Source organism: Ursus maritimus, unplaced genomic scaffold, assembly GCF_017311325.1.
Source record: "Ursus maritimus isolate PB19 unplaced genomic scaffold, ASM1731132v1 scaffold_36, whole genome shotgun sequence".
NCBI classification, from domain to species: Eukaryota; Metazoa; Chordata; class Mammalia; order Carnivora; family Ursidae; genus Ursus; species Ursus maritimus.
In genome coordinates, this window is record NW_024426230.1 from 2497956 (window position 1) to 2514480 (window position 16525).

Genomic DNA, 16525 nt, shown 5'->3' on the forward strand with positions numbered 1-16525 from the left:
GCCTGGCTGGCTTAGCTGGTGGAGCGTATGACTTGATCTCGGAGTTGTAGGTTTGAACCCCACATTAGGTGTAGAGATTACTTAAAAATTAAATCTTAAAAAAAAGTCATTTATATTCTCTGCATTCTCTTTTCAAAGGGGTGCCTGGGTGGCTCATTCAGTTAAGCGGCCATCTCTTGGTTACGGCTCAGGTCATGATCTCAGGGTCCTGGGATCAAGCCCTGCATCGGGCTCCATGCTCAGCAGGGTCTGCTTGAGGATTCTCTCTCTCCCTCTCCCTGTGTGCCCCCCCCCACTTGCACACACTCTCTCTCTCAAATAAATAAATCTTAAAAAAAATAGTATCCTATTCTTGTTTAATGTGCCAATGTTCTCTATTACCTCTCAGAGCAATGATAGTAAATGTTTTGAAGTTTTCTTCTCCCTGCCTAGTTTCTCTTCCTTCAAATTGTTCCCCGCCCCTTTCTGTATGTTTTCTTTTCTTTCTTTCTTTCTTTCTTTCTTTCTTTCTTTCTTTCTTTCTTTTTTTTTTAAAGATTTTATTTATTTATTTGACAGAGACAGAGACAGCCAGTGAGAGAGGGAACACAAGCAGGGGGAGTGGGAGAGGAAGAAGCAGGCTCATAGCGGAGGAGCCTGATGTGGGGCTCGATCCCATAACGCCGGGATCACGCCCTGAGCCGAAGGCAGATGCTTAACCGCTGTGCCACCCAGGCGCCCCTCTTTCTTTTTTTTTTAAGTGGGCTCCATGCAGGGCATGGAGCGCAATGTGGGGCTTGAACTCAGGACCCTGAGATCAAGACCTGAGCTGAGATCAAGAGTCAGATGCTTAACGGACTGAGCCACCCAGGCGCTCCCATATGTTTATTTCACATTAGAAGCTTTCCTCATATGGTCATCCTTGCATGAGGCTGACACTTAACTGGTTTTGAGCCTGGTTGTTCAGAGATCTGCGGGCACTGTCTGTTAGGGAACCTGTTTCGTGATCTTTAGGTCTTTGCTCTCTGGCTGGCCAGATTTCCAGAATGTATTTCTCTATTCTCTGTCCTGAAGGGTCACAGTCTGGCTGCTGAATTGTTGAATGGGAAGAGTGAGTTTCTCTGCACTCAGCTCTCCTTGTAGAAATCATCACTTGGCCCGCCTCCCGTCCTTCACGTTTTTGGGTGGTAGCCACACCCTCAAGTATGGTGATCAACCTCTAATCCCGGGACCTTGGTTCTGGCCTGCTAGTTTGTCTAGAGAACAAACCTCCAGGGGTGTGGAAGTACTTACCCAACCTTTGTGTAGGGTCTGGTTGGTCTCCTGGCTCTAACTGCTCCTCAAACAACTTTTTCGGTCTGCTTTTTTATTTATTTATTTTCATTTTTAAAATTTATTTATTATTTATTTTATTTTTAAGTAATCACTATACCCAACGTGCGGCTCAGATTTACAACCCTGTTGTTTCTTTATCTTTTTTTGCTGAATGGTGTAGACAGTGCCACGGTTAAGACCCCAGACTTTGGAGTCAGAGTGCCTGAGTATCCCAGCCTACTATCTATGTAACCTTGGACTTGTGCCCTTCCTTGCTCATCTAAAATGGGGATGGTAGTAATTTCCTTCTAGGGCTGAGAGAGGAATAGATGAGATCATGTGTATATAGAGGCTGACGCACAGTAAGTATTCGATGGATATTAGTTCACATTTATTATTTGGAAAATAATCTTAGTTTTTAATGTATCTTTTAGTTAAAAAATATTGAACAGTTAATGGAACAATAACTATTTTAAGCTCTTTGCACAAAGAGAAAGAAACCACCCACAATCTTCTTCTCCAGCACATCTCTTCATTTTTACATATTGTTTTTCAAGTCATTGGAATGTAGGATGCTGGGGTGGGGATTGGTTAAGATCTGCGACAGTTATCCCGCACCTGGTCAGATTCACCCTTGCTGGAGCGTAGGACCCGCAGAGGTTCTGGGTGGGAGAGGTTGGCTTGGGATGTCTATCAGGTTTTGAGCTGGTTTTGGACTGATCGCAAAGGGGTTAGACCAGGGCCCAAGTGCCTAGATGTCTTTCAGGCCCTTTGGGGAAGGGGTTGGGATCTGTGGCCTGGCCCAGGTAGAAGAGGTAAGCATCGTTCTGAGCAGGATGGTCTGAGGAGGGGGCTGGAGCGGTCTTCAGAATGGGCTGCTGGAGATCTAAAATGGAGCCTTTGTTCCCTAATGGAACTGTTAGGGGAAAACAGGAAGAGGAATGACTGTCATGGGCGTGGGGATGTGGAGGGACAGGAGGGCCATGAGGGCGAATGCAATGAACACGGGTTGGCTGATTAAGAGGGGGTGCCTATGCTGCCTTGGAGCTCATGGGTCCGTGCTGGGGCAGGTCAGCCATATGGGGGAGAACCCCAACCTCTCCCCTCCCCACGGCTGGTGAAGACTGAGTGTGTGAGCCCTGTGAAGATGAGGACTTGGTCTGCTCAGAGAGCCAGAGGCCTTCCTTGTGGTTAAGCCATTGTGCATATCTGCGGGGTTCCCCTGGATGCTGGCCCAGTGACTTACCTCCTCCTGTGTTCCCTTGGGCAACAGAGTTACCATGGTTACAGGTACAGGTTGTGCTAGAGACCTTCTGGAGGGGGATTAAGCCAGAATCCCACAGGATTACCCTGTAGTCACTGTGCAGTCTGAGGAGGTGGAAAGAGCTCTGGTTTCAGAGTCAGACAGGTGTGGATTGTGTTCCCGGCCCATCAGCCTCTAGCTCTGTGTCCCTGGGCAAGCGAAGTGTCCCTTCTGAGCCTACAGAATGGGAACAGGCTATGTCAGACAGAAGCCTAAGCACTCCCTTTGTATTAACTCATCAAAGCTTCATAATAGCCTAGTGTTGGGGGGGACTGTTTTCCCCATTTTACAGATGCGGAATCGCAAGCACGGGAGGGTAAACAATTCGCCCCGGGTCACATAGCTTCCTGGCACGTGGAGGGTACTCAGTAGCGTGCAATTCTCCTTCTCCTGGCTGGCTTGCATTTCTAGAACTGGAGAAGACCGGACCTTAGGGGTATCTCACTTCACTTGCCATCTTACAGGCCAAGGGACAGAGGTCCTGAGAAGAAGGGAAATTTCCCACAGTTAACCTGCCTAACCTGTGGCAGACGAGTTGGAGCTAGAACCAGGGCCCCGACTCCAAGCCTAGGTGCTTTCCCCTTCCCCTGGGTGCCTCCCTCATCCTGTCTGAGAGCTCCCTGGGAAGAAAGGAGTGTGTGAGGGGGCAGGACCAGGAGAGAGGGGCTGGCCATGGGGGAGATATTTGGATTGCGGTAGGCAAGGGGAGGGCATGTCCTTTGCACAGGGCAGTCCTGGAGGGTGGGGAGCGCAAGCCAGTGAGTGCTGGCCCTTAAAGGAATGACTTCTTTTGTGCTTCTCTCCCCACTGTGGCTTCAGGAGTACCTGAAGGGCCTGTGCAGCCCGGAGCTGTGGAAGGAGGTGCGCTACCCGCAGGCCCTGCACTGCGCCTTCCTTGGGGCCCAGGGCCTCTTTCTCGACTGTCTCTGCTGGAGCACCCTGGCCTACCTGGTGCCTGGCCCCCCCGGCTCTCTGATGGTGGGGGGGCTGACTGAGTCTTTTGTCATGACCCAGAACTGGCTGGAGGAGCTGGTGGGGCGGCTGCGCTGGGGCCCTGCCGCTCTGCTCACCCCCAGAGGAATCTGGGAAGCTGAGGTGACCAGGGCCTTTGGGGCCTTGGTCTGGATCCGTGGTGACCAGTACGCAGGGGATCTGCTGCAGCTGCCCCCAGCAGTCCAAGAGCTGCTGCTGAGCCTCGTGCGGGATGCTGCGGGCAAGGAGGACATCATCGAGTGGCTCAGCCGCATCGGCCCCTCCGACTCGCGCTCTGACCCCGAGGTCCTGATCTGCCCCCCTCACCAGCAGAAGGAAGGCCCGGCCATGGTGTCTGTGGGAGACGGTCCTGGGCCCTTCCTGGAGGTGGGGACACTCCAGAACAGGAGTCAAGAACATTCAAAGAGATTAACCAGCCTGGGAGCCACCAGGGCCCTTGTCGCAGCCACCCCAGGCCAGAACACACAGCAGGAGGCCGCCAGCCAGCTGGTACGGTAAGTTCTGAAGAATCTCTTTGCTTCTTTGATCCTTCCCCTGCTCCCCCATCTCAAGGAAGTAGTGGGGGACTTAAGTGGTCTAACCACCCTTCCAACAAACCTGGGCTTCCTCCAGGGTCGATTCCAACAGCCACGGTGGCACAGACAGCGCTCGAGACGAAGGGCCAGCGCGAGCCACTGGCAGCCAGGACTCTGCAGCCCCCACACAGGCCCTGTCACAGCAGAGGCAGGGCCAGAGAGTGGAAGACAAACTCCCCTTCCAGCCTCCCGTGTCAGCCCTGGGTGTGTGCCCGCCCTGGAAGGCCTGGACCCCAGGGCCAGCCTTTGGGCCCTTGTGGCCGGGGGCTATCGCTGCCACCTTCTGGAGGATCAATGAGCTGCACTCCCTCCACCTGGCCTGGCTCCTGTCCCAGGCCTGCTTCAGTTTCCCCTTCTGGCAGAGGCCGCTGGGCCCCATTCAGTTCAAGCTACCAGGGCAGAATCCTTTGCCCTTAAATCTCGAGTGGAAGCAGAAGGAGCTGGTTCCTTTGCCCAGCATGGAAGGCCCAGACTGCCGACCAGATGCGGGACCCGGAGGAGATGTGGCCCTCCAGAATTGCCCGAGGCCGGAGACCCCCCAAAAAGTCATGAGTTTATTGGTGGTCTCGGGGGGCTCAGGTGTCAAGGATAAGACTAGCTCCGGACTTCCGCAGATAGGGCCACCCTCGACCTCTGTAGCCCAGCTGCAAGCTGGAAGCAAGCCAGGGGATCAAGGAAGTGGGCAGTGGGATAGTAAAGGGCCAGAAGAGGGGCCCTTTCCAGCACCGCCGCCAGGGCAAGGAGTGGCTACAGCTCAGGGGGGGCCCGTGGCTCAAGGGGAGCCGAGCGCTCCGTCAGTACCCGATACTCAAACAGTGCCTGAAACTCTCGAAGTGCCCATGGCTGCAGCAGTGGCCACAGCGCAAACCCCACCCACGGATCAAGGGCCGCCTGCAGTCCCCAAAGTGCCTACAGCCCAGACGACGCTGGCGGTCCACGCAGAAACTGCCGCTCTCGAAGTGCCTTCGGCTCCGACAAAGCCAGCAGCTCAAGGGGTGCCCACGGCTCAGAAGGCAGCCGGGGCTCCGCCGGCACCAGCAGCTCCAGCGGTACCTGCCGCTCCAAGAGCTCCCGCGGCTCAGAAAACGCCTGCGGCGAAGTCATCACCTGCGGGGCCCAAAGCACCCAAAGCTCAAACTGGGCCTGCAGCCAAAACGGGGTCTGCAGCCCCCAGAGCACCTGCCGCCCCCAAAGCCTCCAGAGCTCCCAAACCACCTGCGGCTCAGAAGACGCCCACAGATCCGGGGCCAGTCTCGGATCCGGCCAAACTCCTGAGCGAGGGCCAGCCTTCGTCAAGGGGCCACGCCTCCTTCCCAAAGGGCCAGGGGGAGGCCGAAAGGCAGGGTCCCCAGTCCGGCAGCACCTCGGCTCCCAGTAGTAAGCACCAACCTCAGATGGAGGGGGTCCTGGGGGCTCGGGAGGGGGCCCCGAGGCAGCCGCCTCGCCACCCGCAGGCGAACAGCACAGTGACCAGCTTTCAGAGGTACCACGAGGCCCTGAATACACCCTTCGAGCTGAACCTGTCGGGGGAACCCGGGAACCAGGCGTTGCGGCGAGTGGTCATTGATGGCAGCAGTGTGGCCATGGTGTGAGTACCCGCGGGCGTGGGGTGGGTGGGGGTTCTGGGCAGCTGGGGCAGGCATCCCTGGGGGGCCAGAGTGTGGCATCCCCTCTTGACCTCTGACATGGGGTTCAAATGGGGAACCGGTGGGTGGCTACGGCGTGCTAGCAGCGTGCTCGGAATTATTAAGACAGCCCTTAGAAAGGAGATTTCGGTTCTCCCTCTTTGATAGAAGCAGAGCCAGGCTCGAAGAGGTGACGAATCTTGCCCCAGATTCCAGAGCCTAGTAAGGGGCCTGGCTGGCCTTGGCTTCCCATCTGTCCCCTGCCAAGGCCTGTCCTGCTCCCACTGCTGCCTGCCCCACGTGGCCTGGTGTCTGTCAACCCCAGGCCAGCTGTCAGTGTTGAGCCCGAGCCTTAAGGCCTGGCCCAGGTGTCCTTTGTGCAGCGTTTCCTGCCTGTGCCCATCGGCCCTTAGAGGCCGTCCTGCCGTACACGTGTTAGCCGACGTGTGTGGAGGACTGTGGTCGTTGCCCACACAGGACAGTAGTTACCATGCTAGCGCGCTCCCAGCATGCAGTAAGTGGCGATGCGTGTTTGTCTGCTCTCAGCCCTGAGTGGAGCTCTCAGGTGTAGAGGTTGCCTTCTTTTTCCTCTTTTTTTTTTTTTTTTAAAGATTTATTTATTTATTTATTTGACAGAGATAGAGACAGCCAGCGAGAGAGGGAACACAAGCAGGGGGAGTTGGAGAGGAAGAAGCAGGCTCATAGCGGAGGAGCCTGATGTGGGGCTCGATCCCATAACGCTGGGATCACGCCCTGAGCCGAAGGCAGACGCTTAACCGCTGTGCCACCCAGGCGCCCAATTCTTTTTCCTTTTGTCCTGGAGGTCCCCCTGCCACACACACGCAGGTGCACACAGGTGCATCTGCCACCCAAGCGTGCGTGCACACACACACACACACACACACACAGTGTAGGTGAGTGAACCTGGTAGGTGTTCCCAGAAGGTTCGATGATGGAGGAAAGGGAGAAGGGCCTTGCTGGCTCGATGCAGGGGGTGTGGCATTGCCTGCTCTGCTCCCTGGCTGGTTCTGAGGGAGGGCGGGGAGGCAGGGCCATAGTCTTCAGGTGGGACTTGTTCTCTCGCCTTCCACCACCCCCACAGGCACGGCCTCCAGCACTTCTTCTCCTGCCGTGGCATTGCCATGGCGGTGCAGTATTTCTGGAACCGGGGCCACCGAGAGGTCACTGTGTTCGTACCCACCTGGCAGCTGAAGAAGAACCGGAGGGTGAGAGGTGAGCTGCCTGCTGTCTCTCTGTCCCGACCTTGGCCTCTGCCACGTGGCCCTTCCTCTGAGCATTTCCATCTTCTGCCTTTCACCCCCAGAGAGCCACTTCCTGACGAAGCTGCACTCCCTCAAGATGCTTTCCATCACCCCCTCCCAGCTCGAGAATGGCAAGAAGATCGCCACCTACGACTATAGGTGTGCTAGTCCCAGGCCTTCTTTCTGCAGGGCTCCGGGGGCTGGGCTGCTGTGTCAGGTGGAGTCCTGCCTCCCCCGCCCTGGGGGAGATGGAGGCCAGAGTGTCCGAGGGTCACGTCGGAGAGGATGGCCTGGTGCTTGGGCCCTCTGCAGGCAGAGGGAGGGACACAGTGAGGAGTGGGCTCCAAGCTCGGCTCTCCCTGAGGCCAAGGGAGAGTCCTGACTTTGGGACTCTGCAGCTCCACTCCCTCGGTCAACAGGCTTTCTTCCCCCATGACCTATGGGCTGAGACCTTCTACTTTGGGTAGGACTAGCCCAGGGGACTTCCGGTGTTTCCAGGAAGCTGCTTGCCCAAGTGACTGGTTTGGGGCTCCAGTTTGGGCTAAAGTTCATGTCTCAAGGAACGGCCTCAGTCTTTTCCTCCTCGCAGCCCTGGCACTGGGAGGAGGCGTGTGCGTGACTGTATATGGTTGAAGCCCTGGCTGGGCTCTGAAAATGGAGTTAGACTGGCCCTGTCTCCTGGCTAAAGCCCCAGTGTCTCCCTACTTGTCGATCTGAAGCACCCAGCCCCCAGCGTGGCTGCAGGACCAGTATGCACGGGAGAGGTCGGGGGGCTGTGATGCTGCCTGTGTTGGGGCAGGGAAGGCCCTGCCACAGTCACTGGTCCCAGGCTGGAGCCGATGCTGGGCACACACAGGTCTTGGCTGCCCTTAGGCACCTCCTATACCGGGCAATGAGAAGTTCTGTTCCTCTCCATTTTTCCCAAGACCTGGCATCCACCCAGCCTGGGGAGGTCTGGGCATGGTAGCCCAGGCATCCCTCCTTCAAGAGCTAGGCCCTTTGGTGAGGTCTTGAAGGGCCTCTAATTTCAGTTCTGGGTTTGAGGGAAGATGGCTTTTCCGCAAAGGCCCCTCTGCTGGGCACTTGTGGAATAGCACGCTTGGGGCCCCCAGAATGGCAACGTTCCGGGAAAGCCGAGAAGTAGGTGGCCTTTGCTTTCTTTCCTGGTCACAGCCCTCTTTCAAGGAGAGGTGATCCTTGGAAAAGTGGATATGTTTATTCAGGTATGTGGTTTTACATATGTTTATACGCTATACATACATGCATACATACAGGTGTATCTGTAGCGTGTATACATACATATGGATGTATGTATATCTGTCTTGGCACGTATGGGAATGTTGTGCACTGGTGAAGAGGAATAAGGGAATATTTGTGTGCACGCTGTGGCAGGCACTGAGGCACACTTCAGTGTCCTATCTCATTCTGTTTAATCCTCACAGCAATACAGGGTAGGTATTTTATGTCCATTTTACAGACGTGGGAACTGAAGCCGTAAAAATGCATGTGTGAATGCGGATGAGTGTGCAGGCTCCCGTGTGCGTGTCTGTGCATGTGTCTGTGAATGTCTGTCTGTTAAACAGGGGTCCGTGTTTGTATGTGCAGTTGGGGGTGTGCGTCCAACTTCGCCCTCCCAGGGGCTAGTGGTGATCCAGATGGCTGCATAGACGAGGGGATGGGCTCCTGAGCCCCGGCTCCCCGACCACCAAGGGCAGCATTTTGGTCAGCACACCTCCACGTGACACTGTGAGTTCATTTGCCACGAAGGCCTGGCGAGGGCGGGTTTCTGGGTGGTTAGCAGCGTGCCCTGCCCTCTCCCTGCAGGTTCATGGTAAAGCTGGCAGAGGAGACAGATGGCATCATCGTCACCAACGAGCAGCTTCACGTCCTGATGAACAATTCCAAGAAACTGATGGTCAAAGATCGGTGAGGTGATCCCAGGGGCTGGAGCCGTTCCTTCCCTGTGGATGTCGGGCAGCCCCTGGCACGGGCTGCTAGGCCCGGGAGAGGGGCCTTGGAGCCGTGCCCACCGGCCCCTGCCTGGGAGGAGATGTGGGTCTCAACCTCCATACGGACACCCGAGGAGCAATGGGCCACAGGTGAGTCAAGGCGTCCTCTGTGACCGTGTCTCCTCTCTCCCGCGTCTAGCCTGCTGCCCTTCACCTTTGCGGGGAATCTCTTCATGGTGCCGGATGACCCGCTGGGCCGTGATGGCCCCACCCTGGACGAGTTTCTGAAGAAGCCAAACAGGTAATGGGCCAGGCCTCTGCTGCCTCCCAGCCCCTCCTGGGACTGAACCAGAAACTTCTCGGTCCTAGCCAACATTTGTCTAGTGCTTAACAATGAGCAGAGTGGTTCGATTTTCCAGGTCTTTACACTTCTACCACATGTCGATGCAGCCGTAAACCAGCCGTGGTATGGTTTTTCAGTTTTCCGGTTTTGCACACGTGCTCTCTGCGTGCACGCTGCCACAGCTGGCATTTGTACTCAGCGTTTTATTGTTTTTTCCCCAGATCTGTGCCGTGTGAATTCGCGCGGCTCATTTTACTGGCTGTGTGGTGTTCCATTCCATAAGTTCCCAACGGATGTATCAGATCTTTGGTTGGGGCTCATTTGACGTTTTCCAGTGCTGCCGTGGACGGCCTCGTTCCTGTTTCCTGGTGAATAAGGGCAGCTGTGCTAGACCACATTCTGGGGGATTTTTCCCCTATCTCTTATCTTGGATTCTCACAACCTGAGTTAGACATACATGACCATTGTCCTGGGCCAGCTTTGCAGTAACTCAGATGTCCTGGTGTACGTCCCCTCTGAGCTCCCTTACTGCCCACCTCTTAGTTCCCGGGGCCCAGCAGGGAACTGTGGTCAGGACCGCACGGACAGGGCATTGCTTCCGGGGCCAGGGCCCTCAGACTCATTGCCCTGGGTTCGGGAAAAAGTGCTGTGGAGGACGTTTGTCTGCTGTGCCCTCCCAATCCCTTGTCAGGCCCCGTTCCCTCTCTTGACCTTCCCCTGGCTTGCTCATCGTCGGGGCCGAGCGGAAGTGCCAGTCGCCTAACTCCTACCAAATCGTCGGCTTAGACCTGGTTGAAATGTCGCTTGGATAATGAGGTTTGGTTGGCCGCGCCTTCAGGGCGTAGCTGAACCTCTGATGCGGGGGCCGGGCACGCGCTGGAGGTGGAGGAGGCACTGGTGGGCAGGGTCCCGACAGAGCCTCTGCCGTGTCGCTGGCTGGCGCTTGGCCCGGCCTCAGGGACACTCGGCCGCAGGGTGAGGCTCCGCAGAGGCGGGTTTCCCTGTGGGCGCCCCTCCGTCCTCCACGAGGCCCCTCAGCGCCTCCGCTCTGCTCTTCTGCTGTAGGCTGGACACCGACGTTGGCAACTTCCTGAAGGTGTGGAAGACCCTTCCTCCCAGCTCGGCCGGCGCCTCTGAGCCGAGTGACGGTGCTGACCCTGTGCCTCGGGAGGGTCTGCGGAATATGGAAGAAGTCAAGGAGGAGAAGGGGGAGGGGCAGGATGAGCAGCAGGGGGAGGGGCAGGTGGTGCAGGAGCCGCCTGAAGAAGACGCCCCGGACTCCTCACTGGCCTCCGTGTTCAGGGCTGAGTGCCCGTCCCTTTCAGAGGAGATCCTCCGGTGCCTCAGCCTCCACGACCCCCCTGACGGGGCCCTAGACATCGATCTCCTGCCCGCGCCGGCGTCTCCCTACCTGGGCATCCCCTGGGACGGGAAGGCTCCCTGCCAGCAGGTCCTGGCCCAGCTGGCCCAGCTGACCGTCCCCAGCAACTTCACTGCACTCTCCTTCTTCGTGGGGTTCATGGACTCCCACCGGGATGTCATCCCTGACTACGAAGCTCTCGTGGGCCCCCTGCACGGCCTCCTCAAGCAGAAGCCGGACTGGCAGTGGGACTGGGAGCATGAGAAGGCCTTCCTGGCTTTGAAGCGAGCCCTGGTGTCCGCCCTCTGTCTGACGGCCCCCAATGCCCAGCTGCCCTTCCGCCTGGAGGTGACAGTGAGCCAGGTGGCCCTGACGGCCGTGGTCTATCAGGAGCACTCAGGGAGGAAGCACCCCATAGCCTATACCTCAAAACCCCTCCTCCCCGATGAGGAGAGCGAGGGCCCCCAGTCAGGGGGAGACAGCCCCTACGCAGTGGCCTGGGCCCTCAAACATTTTTCCCGCTGCATCGGAGACACCCCGGTGGTCCTGGACCTTTCCTATGCCTCCCGGACCACTGTGGGCCCCGAGACGCGGGAGGGCCGCAAGGTTTCCAAAGCGTGGTTGATCCGATGGTCCCTCTTGGTACAGGACAAAGGCAAGAGGGCCCTGGAACTGACCCTACTCCAGGGCCTGCTGGGAGAAAACCGACTGCTGACGCCCGCGTCCTCGATGCCTCGTTTTTTCCAGGTCCTGCCTCCCTTTTCCGACCTGTCCACTTTCGTCTGCATTCACATGTCGGGCTATTGCTTTTACCGTGAGGACGAGTGGTGTGCCGGCTTTGGCCTCTACGTCCTGTCTCCCACCAGCGCCCCCGTCTCCCTTTCCTTCTCGTGCTCCCCTTACACACCAACCTATGCCCACCTGGCAGCCGTGGCCTGCGGCCTGGAGCGCTTTGGCCAGTCCCGCCTCCCCGTGGTTTTCCTCACGCACTGCAACTGGATCTTCAGCCTCCTGTGGGAGCTCCTGCCCCTGTGGAGGGCTCGAGGCTTCCTCTCCTCCGACGGGGCCCCGCTACCTCACCCAAGCCTGCTCTCCTACATCATCTCGCTCACCTCCGGCCTCTCGTCCCTCCCGTTTATCTACCGGACCTCCTACCGGGGCTCCCTGTTTGCCGTGACGGTGGACACCCTGGCCAAGCAGGGCGCACAGGGGGGTGGGCAGTGGTGGGACCTGCCGAAGGACGTGCCGGCCCCCGTCGTGTCCCCCCACACCATGGGCAGGAGGCCCGACTTGCTGGCACTGCAGCGGAGCGACAGCACTCTGGCCGAGATCATCGCCAAGCTGCGGGCCGGGCAGAAGCTGCCTGGCTCCTCGCCCTTCAGTTCAGTCTTTAACTCCCTCAGCCTGGACCAGGAGAGCGGCCTGCTCATGTTCAAGGGGGATAAGAGGCCCAAGGTCTGGGTGGTCCCGAGGCAACTCCGGAGGGACCTGATTTTCTCCGTGCACGACCTGCCCCTGGGCGCCCACCAGAGGCCCGAGGAGACCTACAAGAAGCTGCGCCTGCTGGGCTGGTGGCCCGGGATGCAGGAGCACGTGAGGGACTACTGCCGGAGCTGCCTGTTCTGCATCCCCCGGAGCCTCCCTGGCAGCGACCTGAAGGTCATCGAGTCCCCGTGGCCCCTCAGGTCCACTGCCCCCTGGTCCACCCTGCAGATCGAGGTGGTGGGCCCCGTCACCATCAGTGAGGAGGGCCACAAGCACGTGCTGATCGTGGCCGACGCCAACACCAGGTGGGTGGAGGCGTTCCCGCTGAAGCCCTACACGCACACGGCGGTGGCGCAGCTGCTGCTGCAGCACGTGTTCGCCAGGTGGGGCGTCCCCGTGAGGCTGGAGGCCGCCCAGGGCCCCCAGTTCGCTCGGCACGTCCTGGTGAGCTGCGGGCTGGCCCTGGGAGCCCAGGCGGCCTCCCTGAGCCGGGACCTCCAGTTCCCCTGCCTGACCAGCTCGGACGCCTACTGGGAGTTCAAGAGGGCCCTCAAGGAGTTCATCTTCCTGCACGGCAAGAAGTGGGCGGCCTCCCTGCCCTTGCTGCACCTGGCCTTCAGGGCCTCCTCCGCCCAGGCCACGCCCGTCCAGATCCTGACCGGGGACGAGGTGAGGCTGAGCGAGCCCCTGTGGTGGGATATAAGCAGCGCCAATATCGAAGGCCTCAAGATGGACGTCTTCCTGCTGCAGCTCATCGGGGAGCTGCTGGAGGTCCACTGGCGGGTGGCCGACAAGCCCAGCGAAAAGGCGGAGAACAGGCGTTTCAAGCGGGAGAGTCAGGAGAAGGAGTGGAATGTGGGCGACCAAGTCCTCTTGCTGTCCCTCCCCAGGAACGGCAGCAGTGCCAAATGGGTGGGCCCCTTCTATATCGGGGACCGCCTGAGCCTGTCTCTCTATAGGGTCTGGGGCTTCCCGACTCCGGAGAAGCTTGGCTGCATCTATCCCTGCAGTCTGATGAAGGCCTTTGCCAAGAGCGGCACACCCCTGTCCTTCAAGGTCTTGGAGCAGTGACTGGGGCGGTGGGAGAGCCCCCCGCTCCAAGGTCCTGGGCTTTTGCTGCTAGGCCTCCCCCAGCCCCGGGAAGTGGTCTCACAGCCCCTTGGGGGCCTCGGTTGTGCCTTTTGTGGAGAAGTGAATTCACAAAGCTTTGCTGAATTGCCTTGAACTGGGGACCAGTGTCCCTACAGAAACATCCCCAGTTTGGGGTATTGGGAGAATCTGTCAAAGGCTGTGAGATATGGGCCTCTGGCGACTTCACCCTGGGGTAAGGGTAGGCCCGGCTCCGTGTCTTTCCCCGAGTATCCCCTTCGTCCTGTCACATGTGGGTGGGTATGTACACATGCCCCCCAGAATCTTACTTCTGGTGTGATTCTGGGCCTCAAAATCGGAACTACATTCCCTCCTCTAATGTGGACTCTTCTGCTGGATTGTTCATGTGGGGAGCCTTTGCCCTTCGAGTTGTCACAGCTGACACAAATCCCTGAGGTTGTTAGGGCTCATTCCCAGTCTCGTGGCCACCTTCCTCAGGCCAGGCTACGCCTGCCCCGCCGTCAAGGAGAGGCTGGCAGTACGGGGCCCGAGGCTCGGAGCTGGGGTAGGAGGACGGCCAGCCACGCAGAGTGTCCTGCTTATCAGCAGGGGAAGGGCAGGGGGAGACAGCCTACCTCAGTTGGCTCCAGCCAGTGGAGACAAGTCCCCATCCCCTGCTTCCATGGCGTCAACCATACAGAAATCAAAGGATCTCGATGCCGAGTGTGGCGTCTCTACCTGACAAGCGACTTCAACTAGACCAAGGGGCCCAGGCCTCTGTCTCAAGGGGGCAGGGCATCTGAAACGAGCAGTCTGGCACACGGTGACGTGCTGGCGTGGCTCTATGTCCCAACCCCACCCCAAAGCCCGCAGCCCTCTCCTCCTCCCATGGCTACTGTACCTTGCATCCCCGGACCCTGCACAGTGTGTGACTGCTTTGGCTGGATCACCCCATCCCCTGCACCTGCCTTCTGTGTGGAGCAAGACCCAGCTCCCTCCGAGCCACTCTCTGCAGAGATCATCTTGTAGGGAGAGTGAATTTCTCCTAGGTGTGTGTGCTTACACCGACCCCTCCGAGTTGCTGCTGTTTCCACCGGCAGAGTAATTCCAGGTGAAGACCAGCACCGGATCACTCTGGCGGGGCCTCTGCGTCGTGTTATTTCTTCAAAGCTGAGCCAGTGTCCTGGCCCGGCCCAGGTTGCCAAAGCACTTGGCGTTGCTCGAGCTAGGCATTACCTACCAGCGCATCCAGTCTGCTTGTTTTACGGCTAAGGAGAGAGGCCCAGAGGGGGAAGCGATGTGCCCAAAGTCACACAGCTAGTTGGTGGCTGAGTGGAGACCAGGATTCAGCCTCCCGACTCTCAGTTCACTTTAAACAGGGTTCTGGTGACAGGTTCAAGGGAGAGAATCCCTCAGAATCCTCTTCAATTCCCCGTCTCCCAGCTCTGTAGACAAACTGCTTCGATGTTGCCCTTAAACCATTTCCGGCTGCTTATTCTGTCCAGCAGAGAATGACTGGGTGACAGCTGAGAAATTGAACGAAGAGCTGTGGGATTGTTAGCAGATAACTTCTTTCCTTTTTTCCCTCCGCTCCCCTGGCTTCTCTGCCTCCCTCCAGTGGAATGCCAACCTCTTCCCGCTCCTCGCTCCTCCGTGCTGGACCCACGTCCCGCCTCCCTCCCCCACCCCAACTCTTAACCACATTTATGATCTTATACCCTTTTATATGATTTTTTTTCATTCAATTTGTCAATAAATGGATCCAAATGGAGCCCCTGTCTAGTTCTTTTTAGCTGCGGACTCAATTCTGGGAGTAGGGAGGGTGGGAGGTGGTCGTGGGTTACGGCTGCTGCCCGCGGAGTTGAAGGCCTGGGCACCACCTTTCCGAGCCCATCTGACCCACGCTCTTGTTTTACAGATGAGGAGAGCGGCATCCAGCAGCGATAGGCCGCTTTGCGGCAGGGCTGGGAGGGGGCCCGGGACACGCGCTTCTATGCTGGTGCTCTTCCCAGTTCTTGTCTCGGAATCTGGAGGAAGGCTGGCGTGGGAGAATGCCATCAGCGCTGGCTCGGCCACGTGGGACTGGACGCAGGATAGAATCAGGCTTGGACGTTGACTCTGTATGCTATCTGTGTGAGCCGTTTCCCGAGGCCTCAGTTTCCCCATCTACCTGATGCAGGGTAATGATTCCCAAGTCATGGGGTGGTGCGAGGTTTACGGAAATAACCTGTGTAGAGGCTCCTGTGGTGCCGGGTATGGCGTAAGCCTCCTTCTCTGCTGTGGACGGCATGTCCGAGTCCCCCGAGTCGTATGTTGAAGCCCTGTCCCCTGGGAGAATGCTGTTAGGAGGTCTTAGATATTAGAGGTATTAGAAGGTATTAGAAAGGCTCTCCGGAGGTAATCAGATTTAGATGAGGTCATTAGGGTGGAGCCTCCTTGGTGGGACTCGTGTCCTTATAAGAAGAGAAAGAGGCTAGACGGTGCTCTGTCCCCACTATGTGGGGCACAGGGAGAAGAGGGCCATCTGCAAGCCCAGAAGTGGGCTGTCACCAGGCACCGGATCTGTCGGCACCTTGATCTTGACCGTGCAGCCTTCCGAACAGTGAGAAAGAAACGCCTGTTGTGTGAGCCCCCTAGTCTATGGCGTCTTGTTACAGCAGCCCAAGCTGACTGTGCCAATTGCACGCCAGCTAGCATTTCTCTTCTTCCTGTCCCCGGACTCATGCTGTTATTGACCTTCAGGCTCAGAGACCTTGCTCATGGTAGCCAAGCTTCCCAAAGTTGGGCCTCTGCTTCTTGTTGCCTTTTTCACCTGACCAAACTTTTTTTTTTAAAGATTTTATTTATTTATTTTTAGAGAGACAGAGACAGAGACAGAGAGCGTGGGGTGGGGGGAGAAACAGAAGGAGAAGAGAACCTCAAGCAGACTCCATGCTGAGTTTGGAGCCTGTTGCTAGAGCTCCATCCCAGAGATCAAGACGTGAACCAAGAGCAAGAATCAGACACTTAGCTGACTGTGCCACCCAGGTGCCCCTCACCTGCCCAAGCTTCTGTTCAGCACTGGCAGGCGTATGGGGTGGTAGGAACGAAATGTCCTTCCTGAGAACTCCCCAGTTCGTATATACTCTGTCATTCATTAATTATGGAGTACCACTACGTGCCAGGCCCTGCCTAGGTGTGGGGTGGCTAGCAGGTAACCTGAGTGATATGGTCTCTGCCCCTTTGGTATCCGCACTCAGGTGAGGGAG

General features: G+C 57.6%; 1 protein-coding gene across 1 annotated transcript; it reads left to right on the plus strand.

Annotated features, from left to right (window-relative positions):
* Positions 1-3326: 3326 nt before the first annotated feature.
* Positions 3327-15048, plus strand: NYNRIN (NYN domain and retroviral integrase containing). The gene is made up of 7 exons (XM_040620794.1): positions 3327-4083; positions 4202-5752; positions 6892-7022; positions 7114-7210; positions 8876-8977; positions 9200-9301; positions 10409-15048. The coding sequence occupies exons 1-7, from the start codon at positions 3377-3379 to the stop codon at positions 13257-13259; spliced, it is 5541 nt and encodes a 1846-aa protein (XP_040476728.1). The 5' UTR covers positions 3327-3376; the 3' UTR covers positions 13260-15048.
* The last annotated feature ends 1477 nt before the right edge of the window (positions 15049-16525 follow it).